Below are 19,896 nucleotides of genomic sequence, written 5' to 3'. Positions count from 1 at the left end.
TTGAGAGTCCTGTATCCAAAGAGTGTGTCTCACTCACCTGTTTGGCTAAGTTGAGATGTGCTTCTGCTCCTTCGAGACACTATGGCAACCACTTTGGCACTAAGGCTGGAACGCCTTTTCTTCCCACCTGTTCCAACTGTGCCGACAGCCGTGTCCGACTGACTTCCATCATTGTGCTCCAGCTTATACATCTCTCCACTCACACTTGTGCTCTTAGTGATTCTCCCTGAAGTCCCCATCCGTCTGCCTTGCATTTTAGGAGTAAATGTACTATAGTTACAAAGTAAAAACAAACATGTTAATTTGTCTGTGTAACCGTATTTCCAAAAGCCTTTTTTTTTTTAATTAGTAAATTAATTTCAAGTCTTGATACATTTTATTTTGTTCACAAATAAAAGGTTAATTTGATGCTTCTCACAATATTTATGTCCAGTGCTATAATTTGTTCCTCACTTCTTTAAAGGAAATAAATAAAACGAACATTTTTCCATGGTCTTCAGAGTGGCAGAAAGAGAGACAGGCAACAATTAAAAGTCATGTGAAGCCTTCTTGCCTATATCCCCAGAATACAGAAAGCAATAAACCAGCAATTTTAAGAACAAAGAAAATGAAACTGGGTCAAGAGAATATATGTAGGTTAATACACATATCTTATTGGCACTGTTAACCAAAGCCTTAAGGCCTAATAGATATGAATATATCATCTTCTATATTTTCACACTTCACAGAAAGAGATAATATAACATGTAGTATTTTTTAGGTCTTTGCTCTCTCACTTCTTTAAAGGTAAATGCAATAATCACAGTATGAAGAAATAATTTTGAGGCTAAAAACCCTAATAACCCAGTAGAACTTTCATTGATTGACAGACAGATGAATCCGTCAGTTCTGTTTGATTTTCTTTAGCTATCACATTGCATTTGAATGTTTCTATACAAATCTCGTTTCCGCTCCTGCACATAAAGGCTAGATAAAGTATTCAGAATCATGCTCCAGAGAACAATCTCAAATACACACAGGACATACTAATACGCGGTCCTAGCAATTCTACAACCCAGTGATGCCCTAGCTCTGATGGCAATACCAAGTTAGCCAACACTCTGCAGAGACCCAGACATTTAAGCTGCAGCCTGACTTACTTCAGATGTAGTTGTTAAATTAGCCTAGTACATGGGGAAACTCCTTGATCTTGTATTGCTGAGGAGTAGACCTACTGGCAACATATTAATTTTAGGGATTTTTTTTTTCAGTAATTCTGTATTTTGAAGAAAAATTTTGAATTTATTTGTTGAGCAACAGTCCTGCTGCCCCTCCCAGCAAGATCCATTCCCAGCAGATGTGATGGCCTGCTCTTGGCTCCCCCTCCAAAAAAAAAATAAAAATAATCAAACCAAACCAAACGAAACCACAAAAGAAAGGAGTTAGAGGCACAGGCATCTTTATGTCACAGCAAGTTTCAGACAGATAGGAAATCTTGCCAGGGAGAAGTGAAGGGGTCTGTGGGAGAAAACCTGACAACTCGTGACTTCTACTGATCTGGACCCTGCTAAAGCTCTACTCAGCCCTGTCCAAACGCAGATCCAGTAAGGTATAAAATAATGTATTCCCAAATTACGTTTTACTGACAGTTACCCTGATTTACTAATGTGTGGCCATAGGTTAAGACCAGATAAAAATAGATAATATTGTTTGAAGAACTTGAAGAAGCCCTTGAATAGACAACACTTAATAGAAAGGTCATTATCAGTCTCTGCATAGGCATTTAACTACATTCAGCGCTTAGCATCTGCTCCTGTTAAGTTTGGATAAAAAAACAGCTACCACCTTCCCATAGAACGATGGGCTGTGACGCACTGCAGTGCTCAAGGACACATTTCAGTGGACCACCTGAGGCACATTGACCTTAATACAGGTTCTCTGTTGTTCCCCACCCATCTCACTGTGACTTTAGTGATTGGCTTTTGAGTTTGCATGGCAAAAATAGAAGAACATAGGCATTTTGATGTTTCTGTGTAAAATTCCTTTGTATTTTATTGGTCGATTTTCCCCAGAACACACTCCCTCATATATATGCGAGCACTCACACATACAGACACATGTATCTAGTCAATTATTCCAGGAAGAATTTTAAATGCATTTTCTGATCATTTAAAAAAAAAACCTCAAAAAAGACCATCTTCCATAAATATGCAAGTATCAAGGAAAAGGTTTTGTGTCAGGCAAACTGGTTTTGTTCACATAAAAAATATTAAATCGCCAGAAAATGCCCTAAAATAATATGTTTCCAAAATAGAGACTGATTTTCTTGAGGGAGATAAATATAAGTTTCTTGGCTTTAATATAAATCATGTCCCTAATATAGTACAGGTGTTTAGTTCATAAGCTACATACACTGCTGTTTTTCAAAGTTGCAGTGATTACTAAATGGTATTTTTATTGTGGCTCACAGAATGCAAAAACCTCAGATTTACAAAATAACTAACTTAGCAGCTACTTTTGTTTTGAGTAACACAGATTTATTTCTTTACCTCTCCACAAACACTGTAATGAAAAAATATGAATTGCGATTGCCACATAGGAGTCATTATTCTTCAAAGAGAAAATTAATTTTAAAAAGCAGTGATGAACATCTCAAAATTCATGCTGAAACTTCTGATAAAAGTATTTTTCTACAATTTGAGAAGATTTAGTGAGGTTTATCTTCCTTAATTTTGGGGCTTGATATTGGTCCATAGCTCTAGCACAGAATTCTGGCTATGGACAGAGAATGCTAGGAAACGTTTTCTCTTTTAGAATAAGTAATGTTACTAATTTGCGCAGTTATGAAAACCTTAAAACTAGAGATCAAATTTATCAAAAGTGTGATAATCCTGTCTGAATATGCAATCAACCTGTATCATTAGCTTGGAGTGCTATTATACAGTCCCTATATTCAAACAGAAACTTAGATCCCTAATTCAGTGCATCGGGGCTTCCCAACGTCATTCCGACACTGGCCAGTTTCTGATGTTGAGTCCCTCCTCCTCCTCTGCTGAGGGAACAAGGCCCCACAGTCATGACTACTGGGTGGCAGAAGGCACCACCACTGACTGGTTTGCTTCTCTGAAGGAGGAGATGCTTTGCCATTTCAAGCAGAAGGCAGACCAAAAGTATAGTCGATACTTGGAAAGGGTGGAATCATGCAGGTCTCATTTTCAGGGGTTCTACTTTCTACTTTGATTAGACATGGACAATTCTTTTCCACATGGATAATTCCTTTCCACCAGTGCTTGGAATTGTGTTTCAGTGACTATTTCTGCAATGCTCATTATGCCCCCTACTTAAAGCTTTCTGTAGTTATTTTGTTCCCTTTTTGAGCCACGGATTTGTTGTCAATTCTGGAACTCTTGTTTCTGCATCAATACTTTAGTAAGAGGCGAAAGAAACTGAAAATACTTTTGAGAGCATCTGTTGACATTTGAGCTATATTGACATGTGCTTTGCTGACATATTAATCCACAAATGTATCATTTACAGCATTACAGTTTAATGGACTATAAAATCTGCCATGCAATTAAAGAAATTATTGTTTATCATACAACTGACTTCGCTGTACTGAATTTCAAGTGTTTCTGAATATGATAAATACCAATTGTACAACGTTTTTATGCCAGTCTACTTTTTTGTACAATGGAGCTGAAATGCTCTGATCTCACATTATTTAATAAGAATTTAGGAGACAAGGATGTCCATCAACTGAGAAATAAGAATTGACAGTATCATAACTTTAGGAAAATCCCATTTTCGATGTATTAAAACCCTAATTCAAGGACTATGAATACTTCCTGAATAATAGATAAATTAATTTTTCCAAGACCCAGACAAATATAAATTTTCATTCTCTGTGAAGGGTAGAGGGAATCAGAAGATTTACCTTAATAAAAGAAAGACTGAGATATTTGGCATTCAGATTAATCTTGTACTTGGTTTTACCTTGCAGATATAAAGTCCTGCTTTCCTAGGAAATATGTTCTAGTGTACTTCTAGTACAAAATAGCTATTAGTTTGCTAGAAACAGGCTTAATGGGATAGGACCAAGGATCAAATCCGACAGTTTACAGCTGTCCAATACTTCCCCTTGTCATCACTAGGCAAACAGATTAAGATTCCTTTGCGTTCATCTAATCCCTGGGCTAGTTTATTATTTTACATTAATTGGAACAGTATTAAAATAATGGGCATTTTAAATTCAATCTTCTTATACAATCTAATCGAGTACCCTTAGAACACTGTATTTTTCCATTCCATTAATGGCTATCACTTGGAGAAATAGCTCCTAGCTCACACTGTTACTTTCTTCAATATGGTTCGAGTTTAATTTATGAAGCACACAGAAGCAAAAGACCTGCATGAATTTACATATATCCTTTTGCACTTAACCCTTCTGATAATAACATACCTAAAATTTTATTTTCCTTTAGTGGACTTGCTGGGATAAGTGACACATCCATTTAAATGCAGACACAAGTTTTTGCAGGCCTCTGGCTAAAATCACTAAATTCTTGTTATATTGCTGATTCAAACCTAGTTACCATAACACAATAAATGAATACTGTTTTCAGTAGCAGAATAACTAAGAATAAAATAGTTATCAGTATACTCCATTTAGTTCTTGAAATTATGAATGAAATAATTTACTACATTTTTATTTAAAATTGTTTAACCATCTTTAGCAATTCTTTCAATGACTAGTTCAGCAAAAACCATACATTATTTCTAATTATTGCCATAATAACATCATCAACATGTATATTAAGAATAGGTACAGACAATCTATCTGTGCCTTTGTTTTACTTCACAGATATTTAGCATGGAAAAAGTCACTTACTTTTTAATTTATTATTTTTTTTAATTGAAGTAAACCACTAAAGAAAAACCCCTTTGACCCCAGCAAGATCTGAGGTACATCCCCAGCCCAAGCTCCCCAGAGCTGTCCTTCAGCACTGGGGTCACTCCCTACCCCCCAGCTCCCCTGTCAGCTGGGAAGACTCTGCTCCCCCTACCAGGGGAAAAACACTTCCATTTTCCTGCCAAAATTTATGCAGTTGAGATAGATCCTATCTAAAGGGGTATCTGTACTACACAAGGCAAAATCAAGACTGCATTTACACTTCAGCCATCAGAGCTGTGAAAGAAAGCAGTACTTTCAGTTTTGCAAGTTGCCTGAAAGTTGTACTGTGAGAACAAAGAATGAACTATCAAGATAAAAAACTTAAAGAGTAGTTTCAGTTACAAGCTGCCCTGAGGTAAATTCTGTAAAATGAACACACTACAAGGACATTATGGATTATAGTTGCTTATATTAAACTATAGCATACACAACTATATAGAACTGCAACAAAGCCAATTACATGTATTAAATCATGGTATATCTCTCTACATACAGATATTGAATACATACATTCAAGATGCAGAAAATCATACTGAACAAATTATTTGGATTAAGAAAATTAGTATATAGATATACACTCAGCATTTCTCAGTAACTACATCAAATATCTGCCAATAGTACACATCACCTGAAAAAGAAAGATAGTAAGACACAGGAAGCTAGAACAAACTTTGTTCATAAACTCACCTATATAATATCTGGAAGTATATCCTTTTAGGGTAAAAAGCATTAAGCAATTAGCCATTGCTAAAATTACAGTATTTACTTCATTCTCTTAGACTTACTGATGATTTATAAAAAAATACTTTAGGTATTTATTTTCATGATTGCTCATTTTTACTCCATCCATTTTTCCAATAATGCAAGCCACAGGTAAATAAGCAATCCCCTCAATTCCTTGCCGTATAGACGATATTTTAATATAAGTTCTTTCCACACCGTTGAAGTAACTTGAATCTTTTGACAGAATCCCTGAGCTTCACCAGCACGAGCTAGTAAGCTTCCTTTCTCCTCTGCTGAATGCAGAATCACGTACTAATTCATAGCCTCTATGGCACCCTTTTGCAATGAGGTAGCTCATGAATACTAATAACCTCCTAAACGTGTAATAGTTGTGGACCAAAGGGAAGATGAGCACTGCTTTATAATGAGAAACATTACATTTCTAAAAATAAACTGTCTTGTTACTAGTATTATATGAAACATAATTCATAAATCCAAACTCTAAATTACCTGTCCACAAATTGCTGTCAGTCTTAGAATATATAGCTATACTTACATATGATATATAACATTTGTTTCAAGATCAATTAGTGTACTATTTATGGTATTTCATAAATTAACTCGAACAAGGTGTTTTACAAACCACGGGACAAACTCATATCCTATATTAAAATTCTCTCTAGCTAGTCAAGAGACTTTTTTAGATCATGAAGAAGTTAGTTGATTCAATGAAATTGTTATTTTGTACAGTCTGTACCAACTGGAAATACATATTAATTTAACACACACATTGATCATGTATTAAATCCACGAAATAGTTATTAGAACCAGAAAAAAACTTGCTTCTCCTGTAAAGTCACCATATTAGAGTTCTATTGGTGTATTAAGATAATGGAAATCCAGTAATTCTTGTAAAGTATATCTGTTCTTTACAATATTCTTATATTGTAAAGAAGTGCTACTCAGTGACACAGATACTGCCTCTGGAATGACAGAGTCCCAGCCCCATTGTGTTCAACGTGTAAACCCTCATCGAGGCAAGGGTTGGGGAAGGCTTCATTACAGAAGTCTCCTCTGGGAGTTTAACTGGTTAACATCCTTCTTTGGAAGACCAGGAAATTTCCATGCTGGAATATAGTATCAGAATGTGTTTTGTGAAAATGCCTTTCTCAGTAACACACTGACATGTGAATTGTGCAAGTTTCACAGGTCTGACAGATTTCTAATTTTTAAACGCGTAAAATTCCATGAAATAAAAGAATAACAATTCAGAAAGTAAGTCTGAATGTTAGAAAAGATAAGCAGATTTTAACTGTTTTCCAAAGCACTTCATCAAGTTGATCTATATTCTCTGAAACAAGCACAACAATCGTCTCTGTATGCGGGAGCCCGTGTGTCTGCCTGCACGTACCCATGGCGCTGTCAGCCTGAAGCCAACTAATCACAAGAATCACAAAATGAAACCAACACAAAAGCAGTTAGCTACTGCAGGGGTGCTGCTCAGGGTTAAGGATCAGTATTAATGCTGATGCAGGCAGGCTAATGGAAATCAAAGGACAAACAGGTCAAATGACCCCAACTTGACTGCAAATAGCCACGTATATATCAAGTTCAACTGTACCAAACATGGCAAGCACGTAAATGTTAAACAGGTATTAAGGAAATAGGTATTGGGCAGCGTGTGTATGACAAATACAAAAATGTGGAGATTTTTATGCTCACCACTGAATAGAGAAAGCCTTCTTCAGTAAAAAGAAAGCTGAATTAATCAGTTTTTCTGCCTTTATAATGTTCAGCAATAACATATTATTATTCCTGTTACAACAAGTTGCATTGCATTTTTCCCTCCAAAGCATGAGGTACTGAAGCACCTGTGATCTCACTGCTCTTCAAGTAAAAAGGCTACATCATCAGTATGGGATAGATTGCTCATTGCTCCCTTACAAAAGTAATGGCAACAGGATATAGCCACAAAATAGAGAATGGAGGAGGAAAATCTGAAAGGCTAAACTGGAAGGAGAGGACTAACAAAGACAATACAGAAAACATTTTTAAAAAGATAAATCCAGATGAAGAAAAAACAAGTGAGAGCTGCTTTGAGGTCTCGGCCATGGCTAAAACTATTTTCCTACATTTCTCCATTCTAAAAATAACATGTACTGCCTGTTAAAAATGTTAGTGTAATGTTCCTGTAATAAAAGTTTATGAATTATACTTCATCTTAATCAATGGCAATAACTAAATGAAAAAACCAATTAAAATTACTTTTCAAGCTTTTTCAGATCATAAGAAAGGCTGCTGGTAACGTGATGGTTTCTTTGAAAGGGGACACATAATTAGATAATTAGAAATGCACAAGCAATGCTCCATTTTTCACGTACAGATGTTCTGAATGGATTAAAGACTCCATCTCCCTCCCTCTCTGACAGACACATAAAGCAGTTTATAATGATGGATTTGAAAAAAATAATTATCTTTAGATAATGAATAATTAGAACATTAATTACTCTGGCTTCACCTTGGTTTTCTACATAAATGACCTCAGAACCAGAAGTTTCCATCTGTAATATACTGTTTGGGGGTAGAAAGGATACATCATATTTTTAAGCAGCTTAGCTTAACTGCTTTCATGTATTGCCTCCACAACAAAATTTGTGGGATATTGCTCTTGATTTCCCCCCCAGAAAGCAAGAGTTTTGACTCAGGTCACATCAGTGAGCTTGCCTGTGCCCCAAGAGAGATCACCCAAGAAGCAATATTAATTAAATCACCATGCACGTTCAATATATTTCTCTCTAATGAAGCTGGGAAGTGCACTAGTTCATGGAACGGTTTTGGTGTTTGATTTTGAACTGCAGTGATCTGGGCAATCAGAGACAAAAGTAGGATTGCTGATTTACTTCAAGCATTGCGGTGGATGCTTATACTGTGGAGAATTTAGATGCAAAATGCCGGTCAATTACAAAGTTTCTGGCTTGCCTGTTAGTTACATCTATTCTTCAAATTTGTCAAACATTAAAACTTCAGGTAGGAATCTTCCATGCCTTTTTTCTGCCCAAGGTTTAATTTATTCTTTTATTTATTCTAAGTTCCAGCTGAAATACCATGAGAGATTGTCTGGTCCTTTTAAAGAAATTAAAAAGAAAAAAAAAATCCATATTGTACTGTTGCACAATAAATTAATAAATTCACTTGCTTTGAGAAGTACTTATGGATGGCTGGTGCCTGACTGAAAGATGACAATGAGGTGATCCTTCTATTAGAGCACAAACTGTTTTCTGTTCTTTTGAGTATCCGTAAATCTGTTAAAACAACATCTTTAAGTCATAACTCCCATATTAAGAGACTTTAAAGAGATCAACAGTTAGATACCAGGAGACTTTCTATTACAAAGTGGCACTGCACTCACTCACAGCTCCTACTGCTAAATAGATTGGATATTTCCTGAATATTACTTTTTCACCTCAAGTCTAGAGCCAGAAAACCAGTATTTGCCAGGAATTGCACCTCTTGGCTACCCTGGATCTGAGAAAGTTAGCTGGACTGCCCAGGATGCGGGGAGGTTGCATCTTCTCTGTTGGCCGTCAGGCATGACCCAAGACAAAGTCATCTGACTGGAGTGCAAAAAAGTGAGGTGGACAATAATCCCTGGAAGGAAGGAAACTGGTTCATGGTGATACTGAATTAGGAAGAGAATAAGAAAACTTGGGGAACAAGTTCTTTTCATCGCTCATTCTGAAGACAAAATTGTTCCTAAGAATTCCTGAGACTGAACGAAAGCCTTTCCAACATGCCATCACAAGTATTTATTATATTATAACCCCCCCAATGAGATGGTCAGTTTGTATTTTGTAGCAACAAAACAGTCACCATCCTCTCACTTTTGCAGAAAAAGTACACTTTTTCCATGTGTCATTTACCCCATTTTGCACGGTGAATGTGCAAATCATATAAACTTGTCATCTTTCACTATGTAACTGGGTTAAACAAACCAGAATGTTAAAGAATTAAGTATGTTTTTTGCTCTGACGATTGAATCCATAGCATCAAGCCAGAATAAACTCACATGCAACAGGCAGCATATGATCACCAATGAATACATGTTTGAAATGACTTGTCAAACGTCACACAAAACCTATGGGGCTGCGACCCAAAGAGATTCATTTCCCAGAGCAGTAACTAAATGAGCCAGACGACCATCCTTTCTCTTCCTACGATTCCCTCCTCAATTTAGCTTCTCTAAACAAGTTCTAGCTTCTCTAACAGAGAGAATCTGAGTTTTAAAGATGACCAACTCTTTCTGCGCGCCACCTTCATTTGTCCCTGACCCATACCATGCACTGATTGAGGCAATTTCCACAGAGAGAAATCTGAGACTAATTAAATGAGTATGCTTACATACAAAAAGGCCACGTTTACACAGGCAGCCTCAGTTCTAGTGTTTCCTATCTTTCAGCACTTAGCTTTGCACTCCTCATATTCTTCTAACTTAAATTTTGTGAAAGTTTTCTTTAGTAAGCATTCTGTATATTGCATAAATTCAGATTTAGTGCTTCATGTCATGAAAAACATTCACATGTAAGCAGTAGAACTATACTGGAATATAGTAATATAATAACTAGTGGAGTATTTTATTCATACATGCAAGCTGCTGTTATTTTTCTCCTGATTTTTTAAAAATATAAACATCAATCTAAATGCTATGCAATGTTGGCCTTTTCCTTCCATTTTAGGCTACATTCTTAATCAGGTGATTTTTTATAAAAACACATTTTATTCCAATATATCAAGAACTGACGAGTGAACAGCCATAAATTTAACAAACCAGAACTTTTAAGTTTTTCCTTCCTGTTTTCAGTTGAGGTATTGTAAAATGAAGGGTTTTGGTGATTATAAATTTATTCTGACAGCTGTTCAAGCCAATTTACTGGTCATTCTTCCATTTCTGGTCATTATGAATTTCAGAGACTTTACTGAATTGCTTAGTCAGGCAAACTTTGTTAAAATTGTAGTTTTCTGACTTTCTACATCTAAGTAATTTTTATTGATGACATTAAACATACCTTCACTATTCTGTCTGAACTCTGATAAATTTACTGTACTTGAATTTCTCTTCCAGCTACTCATAAGTAATGTTATTTGGAGGCACGGAGACTAACCGTAAAATCACAGAGTAATGCAAAAGATCACTCTCAGATCAACGATATACTATATACACTCTTCCAGCACTTGTTCAAAAGGAAAGAGTCTATATGGTAACTGCTCTGTGGAGATACTTGCAATACAAATACATGATGCAACACAGGGACCAAAAGCTTCCTGTAAACAAACTTAGCTCTGGAGTGAGAAGCCACAGAGCTGCACTTAGATGGTGTTGTGCCCATCCTCACAAGCCCTGAAAGCCAGGACTCCTGGTCCAGGTATAGCAAGTTGCTGACTTGAGATAATATGCCGGGATAAAGTTGTATATGAATAGCTGTTTATGCACCACATGACTAAACCAGGCACTCCAGAAAGGGAATCAAACTGCAAAATAGAGACCAATACTTCCAGATACTATAGCAGGGAATATCCAGAAGCAGGGATATGTCCAGAATAAGCAGCATGATGGTACCGCAGTGCCAGAGTTGGTGGAAGGAACCCTTTTCTTCCCAAGATTTCTACCCGAGTTTCTTACGCTGTGTTATGGTTTGGATAACCTGTCCTGAGCTATATACTTTTAGCTTTCTTAAACTCTGACCAACTCACAATGTGATAGCTTCTCTATTGCCAATAGAAGATCATGCATCTTAAAGAAAGCTGCCCAATGCTGAAAAGGTTCCCAGAGTGGTTTTATCCCTATAGCTTTGCCCAGAAGTCTTGCTTAGGCTTTTTGCTGCGTAAATACTCCTTCTTTACAAGAATGAACACTATTGCCATCCTGAAGTTTGAAAAAGATGCTCCTTCATTTGTCAGATCTGATGAAAGCTAGAACAAAATTGTCCACATTTGTGAAGGTCTTTGCTAACCCTGCTAGGGAATCTGCATTAGCCACAAGTTGCATTTTGCACTATATTTAAATTGTATTCTCTTTCAAGACAATTTGGCTTGCACTGTTTGGTGTCATATCCATATCTCTCCATTTTAAATTGTTGTATTTTAAGCAAAGTAGCAGTCACATCACTACTACTCAACACAGTTACACTGAAGACTGACAGGTTTTCCATTAGCTTGAACTTTTGGTCTGTGTAAAAAATTGAAGAGCAGTGTAATAATTTTAAAGACTTCTCTGTCTTGCCAAGTATCAATTGCCCCTCTGGGGGAAAGCCAAATAAAGGTATCAGTTTGTTAAGCACACAAAACAGTCAAACTGCCAGCTTGCAAATAGAAAGGATAAACCCAGATTTAAAATGTTACCATTACACTCATGCTTTCCAGAGCATAATGTCCTAAATAATCATAAAAAATCTACTAATGCTTGTAAAAACTTATCACTGTCTTGAGTATAGACTTATTAAAATATTTTGAAGTGCTATTTATCATACTGTTCTCTGAAATTCAGATTACTTTTTGGCTTATAAACTTCCAATGCAGAAAAAAGGCAAAAATTAGTGAACTTCATTTTTTAACTCAGAGATGAAATTTCTGAGCTTTTAGTCTTGTTTCCTGTGTTCCTTACGCAATCCTTACAGCTTCTGTCACTTGTTCCCCTACTGGCTCATGGTGGTGAATTTCAGCCAGAACTGATCCATTGAGAAGGAGTTGAACATACCAAGGTTTTACAAGTTTTGTGAAGTCTGATAACTAGACGGATAAGAGATACATTAAATAAGGTGCCTTGCTGAAGAAAAGCTGTTATATGATCTCAGTATTTATCTGTTCTCTTCGGCCTGCCAGCTGGACACTCTGGGTAGGGGAAGATCATGGAGACACAATGGAGGAGGCAGGTGACTGCAGTGTGGGCTGCTAGGTTGTGACACTCCACTAACTGAGTTTTTCCAAAACACCTTGTACACATGGTCTTTTCACTGCAATAAATATTTAATATTTGAGTTGAGTTTGAGTAATTATTTTTTTTTATCAATCCTCCATGTTTTAGTTAATACTTATATATCTTTTGTGAGCACAGCACTAATGCAAATGTATCAGGGACACACACATGTATTTATGGATGCAACACACAGTGCAAATGAGCATACTAAAGGAAGTAAGAAAGCCTACATCAAAAAAACAATTGCATTTAGTACCCACTGTTGATGATCTTGATTTCACCTCAGTTTATTTTTGCAGTAGGACTTTGATTAACAACTAAGGAGTAGATAAGTTTCATTGATGATTTTAAAGCATCCTATGCTTTGAAAAATACTGCTTCTTATAACAGTACTCCATATGCCACTCTCTGCATCATTAATATCGAGATGCTCTTTGGATTGAACAAACCCTCACACCAGTCGCATAGTAAAATTTTAATTGCAACATTGTATTTTTAAATAAAGACTTTGCAATGGAAAATTCCAAGATGAAAAGAAAACTTTTGAAAACACAGCCGACATCTGGCTGTAACTCCAGTGAGGGCTTTTATTGTTTATTTTTAATAGTAAGACCCATGGAAAGTCTTCAGTCTGTCAGCAGCAGCACTGGCTATATTATGGATACTCCCATTCTAGTATGGGAGGGAAGTTGTTCTCCATTGCAATATCAAATAATTAATCTCACTCAGTATTTACACATAGAACTATAAACCACTGAAGCCACTGTACAACAAATGTTGCTTACTGCATCATATAAGAAAAATCAATCTCTACTTAGTGACCCTATAGTCTTGTGAGTCTTGTTTAGAGCAGAAACCTTCACTATAAAGAAAAAGTCATAGACAAGCAAATTATCAGCAATATAATTAGTGTCATAAATATGTAAGTTGTCTTCTGGTATTTATAACAGTTTTTTTTATATCAAACTGGAATTCCACTACTGTTTCAGTCATGATGAACAAAAGCTAAAGCAGTATAATATCTTAGTTCTAACACTAACTTTAATAGCTTGTATTTAAAAATGAAAAATAAATAATTGTAATAGCTTGCTAGTACAAGTGCTGAGAGAGTCTAATTCCTGAAGCTAATGGGAATGGAAAAATGCTTGGCAATTCAATGCAAATGCTCAATGCAATGCGGAAGTCCAGCCAGCCAGAATAAAACTTACAAACAAGTACTTCAACATTGTGATTCAGCAAAGTGCTGTCACACACTTGAATCTTTTTCTTTCCAGCAAAGCACACGTGGCACAGAACAAGCTATGTACTTCACTAACGTGACTATAAATCACTAATCACAACGTCACAGGCTGTGGGAAGTGCTCATTCATCATTTACGGAAACCATCTGATACGTCTTGCACATGTAGTCTGTAGCTCACTACCCTTCCCTTTACTGCTGCTTGTTACTCTTGGGCAAAAGAAAAAGATATTATTCATCGCCCTATTTATTCTCCTCTTCCCATGCACAACTAAGCTTGCTGATACGAAGATAATGCTTCAAATGCTCAATTTCTTGCAAATTCCCCCTTAAATATCCATCTTAGTACACACGTCAACATGACAAAAGCAAACAGTATGAAGAGAGACCTCCCAAAAATCAGACCACTGTGCTCTGCTGGCTATCCCTTGGTGATGTTCACTGTCAATATCTAAGTGATTATTTAAACAATTTGAGATCCCCGTTCACCAGGGAATCCTAGCAATTTGAGCTCTGTAATAGTGCCTTGAAACAAAACCTCCTTTTTTTCCATGAAGAGTAAGCTGGCTTCACATTAGGTCAAACTGGGCTACTACCTCATAGTGTTTCTGTATGGATGACTCTCCGAGATGGATGTCTCATCTGCCTCTGCAAAACTCTCTCCTTCCTTAGCCTAAATTCTAAGGCCCTGTGAAGTTAAACCAGAAAGAGTGTGTAAAAAAAATAATTCTATGTTTTCCTGCTCTATTAGAGGTTCTGGGTCACACATACAAAGTACAACCCTGAACTTCTGTGGAAGTTAGCTAGGCAAAAAAAGAAGAATCAAACTACAGTGAAGTGTCTCTCATATTACTTGCATTATTTTATTTCTGGGTCATGACAAAAAGTGGTGGAGAGAGTGGCTCGACACTTCCAGGGAAGAATGAAAATTAGCAATAGATTTTTCTTTATGGTGAAACAGCTTAACATAACTCCCCCTCTTGCTTAGAAGCAACAAAAATCTCCCCAACAGTCTAAGCTGAACAAGTGGACCACAGGAGTTTCTAGAAACAGAAAACCATTCAATAAATTTCATCCTGGGGAATGTGTGCATTGTCCCCACTAGCAGGAGACACATTTGGAGAAGGGCCAACAAAAGAAACAAGTAACTTTTTGTCTGATTTTAAAGAATTCAGTTCCACTCAATATATTAAGTGAGAAAGTACCTAGGTTAACAAACTTTGGCCTTTGAAAGCCAACTCGTACTAGAGGACAATAATGTAATAAGATAATAATAAAATGCAGTTGCTACACATTGAGATTAAAACCCAGATATTTAGTTCCTAGGAATTTGAGAGACATTATATACTTACAAACGTTACACAGTTTTTCAGTTACAGCTTACTGAACTGTAACTCAAAACCTAAAAGTTAATTGTGTAGGTTAAAGCGTGAGGCTTAAAATTTGATTCTGAGCTGTAATAGCTACAAAAATCAGTATGGTTTAATTATTCAGATTAGAAGAACCACTTATTTCTGATGATTTTTCTGTTATTTGTACATTTAAACACAAAATAAATACATTCTTTTATTATAAATATATGAATTATTATAATTAGTGTAGCCTAGTTATAGTATCTCATATTTCTTTCTTGGAAAGGAAGGATTCCTATTTACATAGAAGATGAAGGATTTCATACTTATGTGAGGTACAGCATAGTCACCTTAGAAAAAAATTGTACCTGAAAATTGCATGATCTATAAGTTGTCCCAAGAAAGAAATACTCAGGTCAAGAAATACTCTTCAGTCAAGCTATATTTGCAGGGAAATAATTTTAAAAAGAAATTGGGAACGCTTTCATAATTTTCACCACTACAAGGCATAAATATTAAAACTTCAGAAACGAGGACAACTTCAGTATAATCTCCCCAAAGCCTGGCCAGTTCATATTATGAACAGAAATGAGTATTTTCTCAGTGTGCACCTTTGCACTGGGGCTTTGACAGTTGATTAAAAAAAAAAAATCATATTGAAGCACAGGTTATGATGATCCACAGTTGGGCTGATAAATTACAGTTACAGCCATCTATAAATTTGCAAGTGCTTAGCTACTCAGCCTTTGAAGCAGATATAATATGGAAGATAAATAGTGAATGAGAACTTAGTCCAAGATTCTTTAGAAATATGTCAACCTGTAATAATCTGGAGTTAAATTACTGAAAAGGAAGGCTGATCAGATTTATATGTGAATACATATGCAGCAGAATACATATGCAGCAGAATTCATAATTTCTGGTACTTGACTAGGAAATGGAAAAGAGCTTCCACAGTGATGTTCTGAAGTGCTGCACATGGCAGAATTTAACAACAAAAGCAAGAATCACCCTTTTGAAAATGCCAATTAAGGACCACATTTTCAGCACGACGCAGACTGATAGCCACACCACTGTTTGTGGAGCTGGGGAGATTTGTAATCACTGGGATCTAGCCCTTCATATATTGCCAACACCTACTTCTGTTGAGACCCAGGTGGGCATACTGCTAGAACACTGTGACCAGTGACACCTGATGGCATACAGCTAGGCATGCAAGAGGCATGCAAGTAATAAGATATATTTTTTTTTAACCTGCTTGGCAGTGCTGAAATATATATAGTATAGAAGATGAATCTACTATGTCTTCTAGTACGACACCCTGATGGGCCTTAAAATCCTAGAATGAGGAACCACCATGCTTCCAAGTGCATGACAATGTCTCCTTTGCCAGAGAAGGATCTGGGCTGATAGCATCTTGTACAATTAGAATACTTATTTTTATACAGAGTATTAGTGGTGAAAGCTATAAAAATCAGAAACATCCAATTTGGCCTAGTATACCCAAATGGATTCCTCTCATGCTAAGCTACAGTACCGCATATTTCACTGCAAACTTGTATAGCTCAATCTTTTCTTTACATAATGTGAACTTGCCCGTACACAGGTTTGTATGAGGAACATGGGACCAAACATATGCAAGGCACAAAAAAAATCTGTAATATTCAAAACATTTTCAGGATCTTCTCCTAGGTTCAGATCATGAGTGTGGGATAATGAATACCCCACGCAAGGCCAGTCTGAATCTACCTGTGAATTTGTTTCCATTTTCCAGGTCATTTCCTTTCATTGATGAATAAACTGCAGTGTTCTGTTGTTGTTTCCACTAGTTCTGTCTGCAATATCTATAATAATAATGAAAAGATTTTATATTTGGGTTTTTTCTATGAGTGAAGAACCTTAACTACACCCTGTACATTGTGGCACAGATTCAATATACAGATTTTCATTACTTCTGTAATTAACATGAAATGAGTGGGTTTATTTATTTCAACACAGACTTCAGTCTCATCAAATGCACGAAAAGCCTTTGGGTATTATGTTTTCCTCGACTGTCACGCCACAAAGTTAAACTTCACTCAGCTGGCTCTGTGGTATAGTACTGCTGCATTTCAAGAGAATTAGTGAGTTGATACGGTTGGAAGAAATCCTAGTCTAAACAGAGCACGGGGGAAGGACTGAACAACTTTATTGCACATACATATATGATGGTAACAGGCAGCACTATTGCGAAGGCTGAGAAGAGGTCGTAAGACCCTTCAGACTCTCTACTCCATTCTCCCTCATCACCATAATTTGTATTAAACTAGCTCCTATGTACTATGTGGGAGGATGGAAAACCAGTAAGAGAAAATCTATTTCCAATCCAGAGAGCGCTCTCTGGCTACATCTCTCCTTGACAGATCTTCTGCAGATCAATGCTGCTGTTTGCCTTCAATGAGATGGCAAACCTCCAGTTACTTCATCTGGCCCCACACTAAAGGCACTGAGCATTTTATGTAAGAGATCAGTATAATAAGCCGCATGAAATGAAACTCTGAAAAAAGGGATCTACGCGCACAAACAGTGCCACATAAGAGGGAGCTACAAGCACAGAAAAGCAGCCAGTGAGCACTCACCATTTCCCAGTGAATTCCAAGCAAAATGTCTCTGGGCAGGTCTAGAAGCTGGGAAGGGAGAGGTCTTATTTAAGTGACTGGGAGCCTTTGCCTGGCTTAGAGTTTTCAAGCTCATCACCTTAAGAGCTTGAAGAGACTGGTTCCACAATAAATAACAAAAGTACAACAGCATAAGGACAGGGACCCTATCCTGTGCTAGGGAGTCTCCTACATGTACATAAAGCCAGCAGACTCCCTCTCCAGAAGTGTGAGTTTCCAGAACTGTCACAGTTAGGAAAGTCCCCAAGGGCTTTGAAAAGAAAATGTTTACATACCCTTATTTCTAGTTAGCTCTTTGCATGAGAGTACCATCAGCTGAAGGAACATTAGGTTATTTTCTCAGAGATTTGGCAGAGGGTACTTCTAATCCCTGCTGACAAACTGGAAGAATTATTGGAGTTGGGCAAAAACTGTGGATTGAAAAAATTGATATTGCATGATACACTTTATCTTCAGCTTCATGGTGACATTCAGACATCTACTGCAAATCTTCAGTCATGGTCAAACCCAACTTTAATATGTTCATTCCTTTTAAAAGAAATGAACAGCAGATTCATTAAGTAGCAGACAGTTTCTTTTCAGTACAAAAAGTTGAGGATATTTGGAAAGTACCTCTGCAAAGTTGTATATGAAAGATATTTTGGATTAACTGGATCTTCCCTTTCAGTATTGTTAATTGACATTCCAAGGGGATAGAAAAAAGACCTAAGTTTCTCGGATTTCCTCCTGGCTGAAGTGGCAAGGCGAGCCTGCAGGAGCAGGGTGTTGAAGAGAACACTGTGCCGTGGTCCACACTGATATCGCCTAGCTCTTCATGCATGTTCCGTATCCGAGGAGAAAAGACTCTGAAGGAGATGCAGGGAACTGAGAAAACCACCCAGCTGTAACTATGCCTCCAAAGGCACAGCTGCTGACATGGTTACAGTTTTTGACCATTTTGGCCTATTGCTACATAACCAGTACAACCAAGTATTATGGTTATGAAAAAAGCAAATAGATCCTTCCACGAGTTCATTAGGGCAGAGTTAATGACACTGTGCAGGAGACCTCATCTACACTGCCGGTCATGTGAATTCAAGAAGGTTTAATTCAAACTGGAAACTGGCAGAAAAGGGCTGCTAGCATGACCAACAAAATAGAAAGGATGTAATATGTAACTGAGTAAAACAACAGCTAGTTAAGCCACTATGATTGCTTACAATGAATCCCCAGAGAGTAAGCAGAAGGGAGGATAAACCTGTCTAAATAATATGCTAATAGTGGCACCGGGACAAATGTGAACAATGTGTTTAAACTCCCTGTGAATAGGTTTACCTTGTAACTGAAAGAAATTTCCAGAGCATCAAAGAAATTCGATTTGGAAGACCTTCTGAAATCAGTGGGTGCAAAAGCAACCAATTAGGTTGAAGATGGATGCCGAAAATACATTGTTGATTCAGTTCTTTGTAATAGCAGAGGCTACATTCAGTGACTCCAGAGAGGTCCCTTCCAGTCCTGTTCTCTTATAGAGAGGACAGAACAGATATGGGGAGATGTCCTGCTTACAGACAACACCTACTACAAAACAGGTCTGAATTACGACCAAATCCTTCTGTATGTGTCATAAATATAGCTGAGGTTTAATGAAATAACATTCCTGAAATCTGATTATGTCCAGTCTGTTTAGGTATCTGTTAAAGAAAAGCCTGAGGATTGGTCACTACAAGCTCATTTATCAGCTCAAAGTGGTTGATTACTGTTTTACCAGGTTGTCACAATGAGCCAGAAGCAAGCTGTATGTTTTAATCATACTCACATGATACCAAGTAGCGTGGTCAATTTTAGAGATTGATATAAAAAGGATGATCACTTCCTAGTAACATTAACATATTGTCTCAACAGACAGGAAAACCAATATTCATTCTCCAAGTGTGATGATGATTTGGTAGCAGCAGAATGGAAGGCAGGGTCCTCTGACAAAGGGTCATTTGCATTTTTGAAGTACATACATATAAAGTTTGTGCATGCACACTCAGAGAAGTAAAA

At 36.9% G+C, this 19,896-nt stretch overlaps 1 protein-coding gene across 49 annotated transcripts in view; it reads right to left on the bottom strand.

The window, feature by feature from the left end:
* RIMS1 (regulating synaptic membrane exocytosis 1) overlaps positions 1–19,896 on the bottom strand; it is a 335,409-nt gene that overhangs the window by 43,888 nt on the left and 271,625 nt on the right. For 43 of the 49 annotated variants that reach the window (XM_037392187.1, XM_037392189.1, XM_037392204.1 and 40 more), the window contains one exon: positions 38–270. The exons of the other annotated variants lie outside the window; for them this stretch is intronic. In XM_037392187.1, coding sequence (XP_037248084.1) covers positions 38–270 — 233 coding nt within the window. The remainder of the gene's footprint in view (positions 1–37; positions 271–19,896) is intronic. 49 annotated transcript variants of the gene reach the window in all.

This window comes from Falco rusticolus, chromosome 6 (assembly GCF_015220075.1).
Source record: "Falco rusticolus isolate bFalRus1 chromosome 6, bFalRus1.pri, whole genome shotgun sequence".
NCBI classification, from domain to species: domain Eukaryota; kingdom Metazoa; phylum Chordata; class Aves; order Falconiformes; family Falconidae; genus Falco; species Falco rusticolus.
Note: the sequence above shows the minus strand (reverse complement) of the source record. Positions and strands in the feature narration are given on the sequence as shown.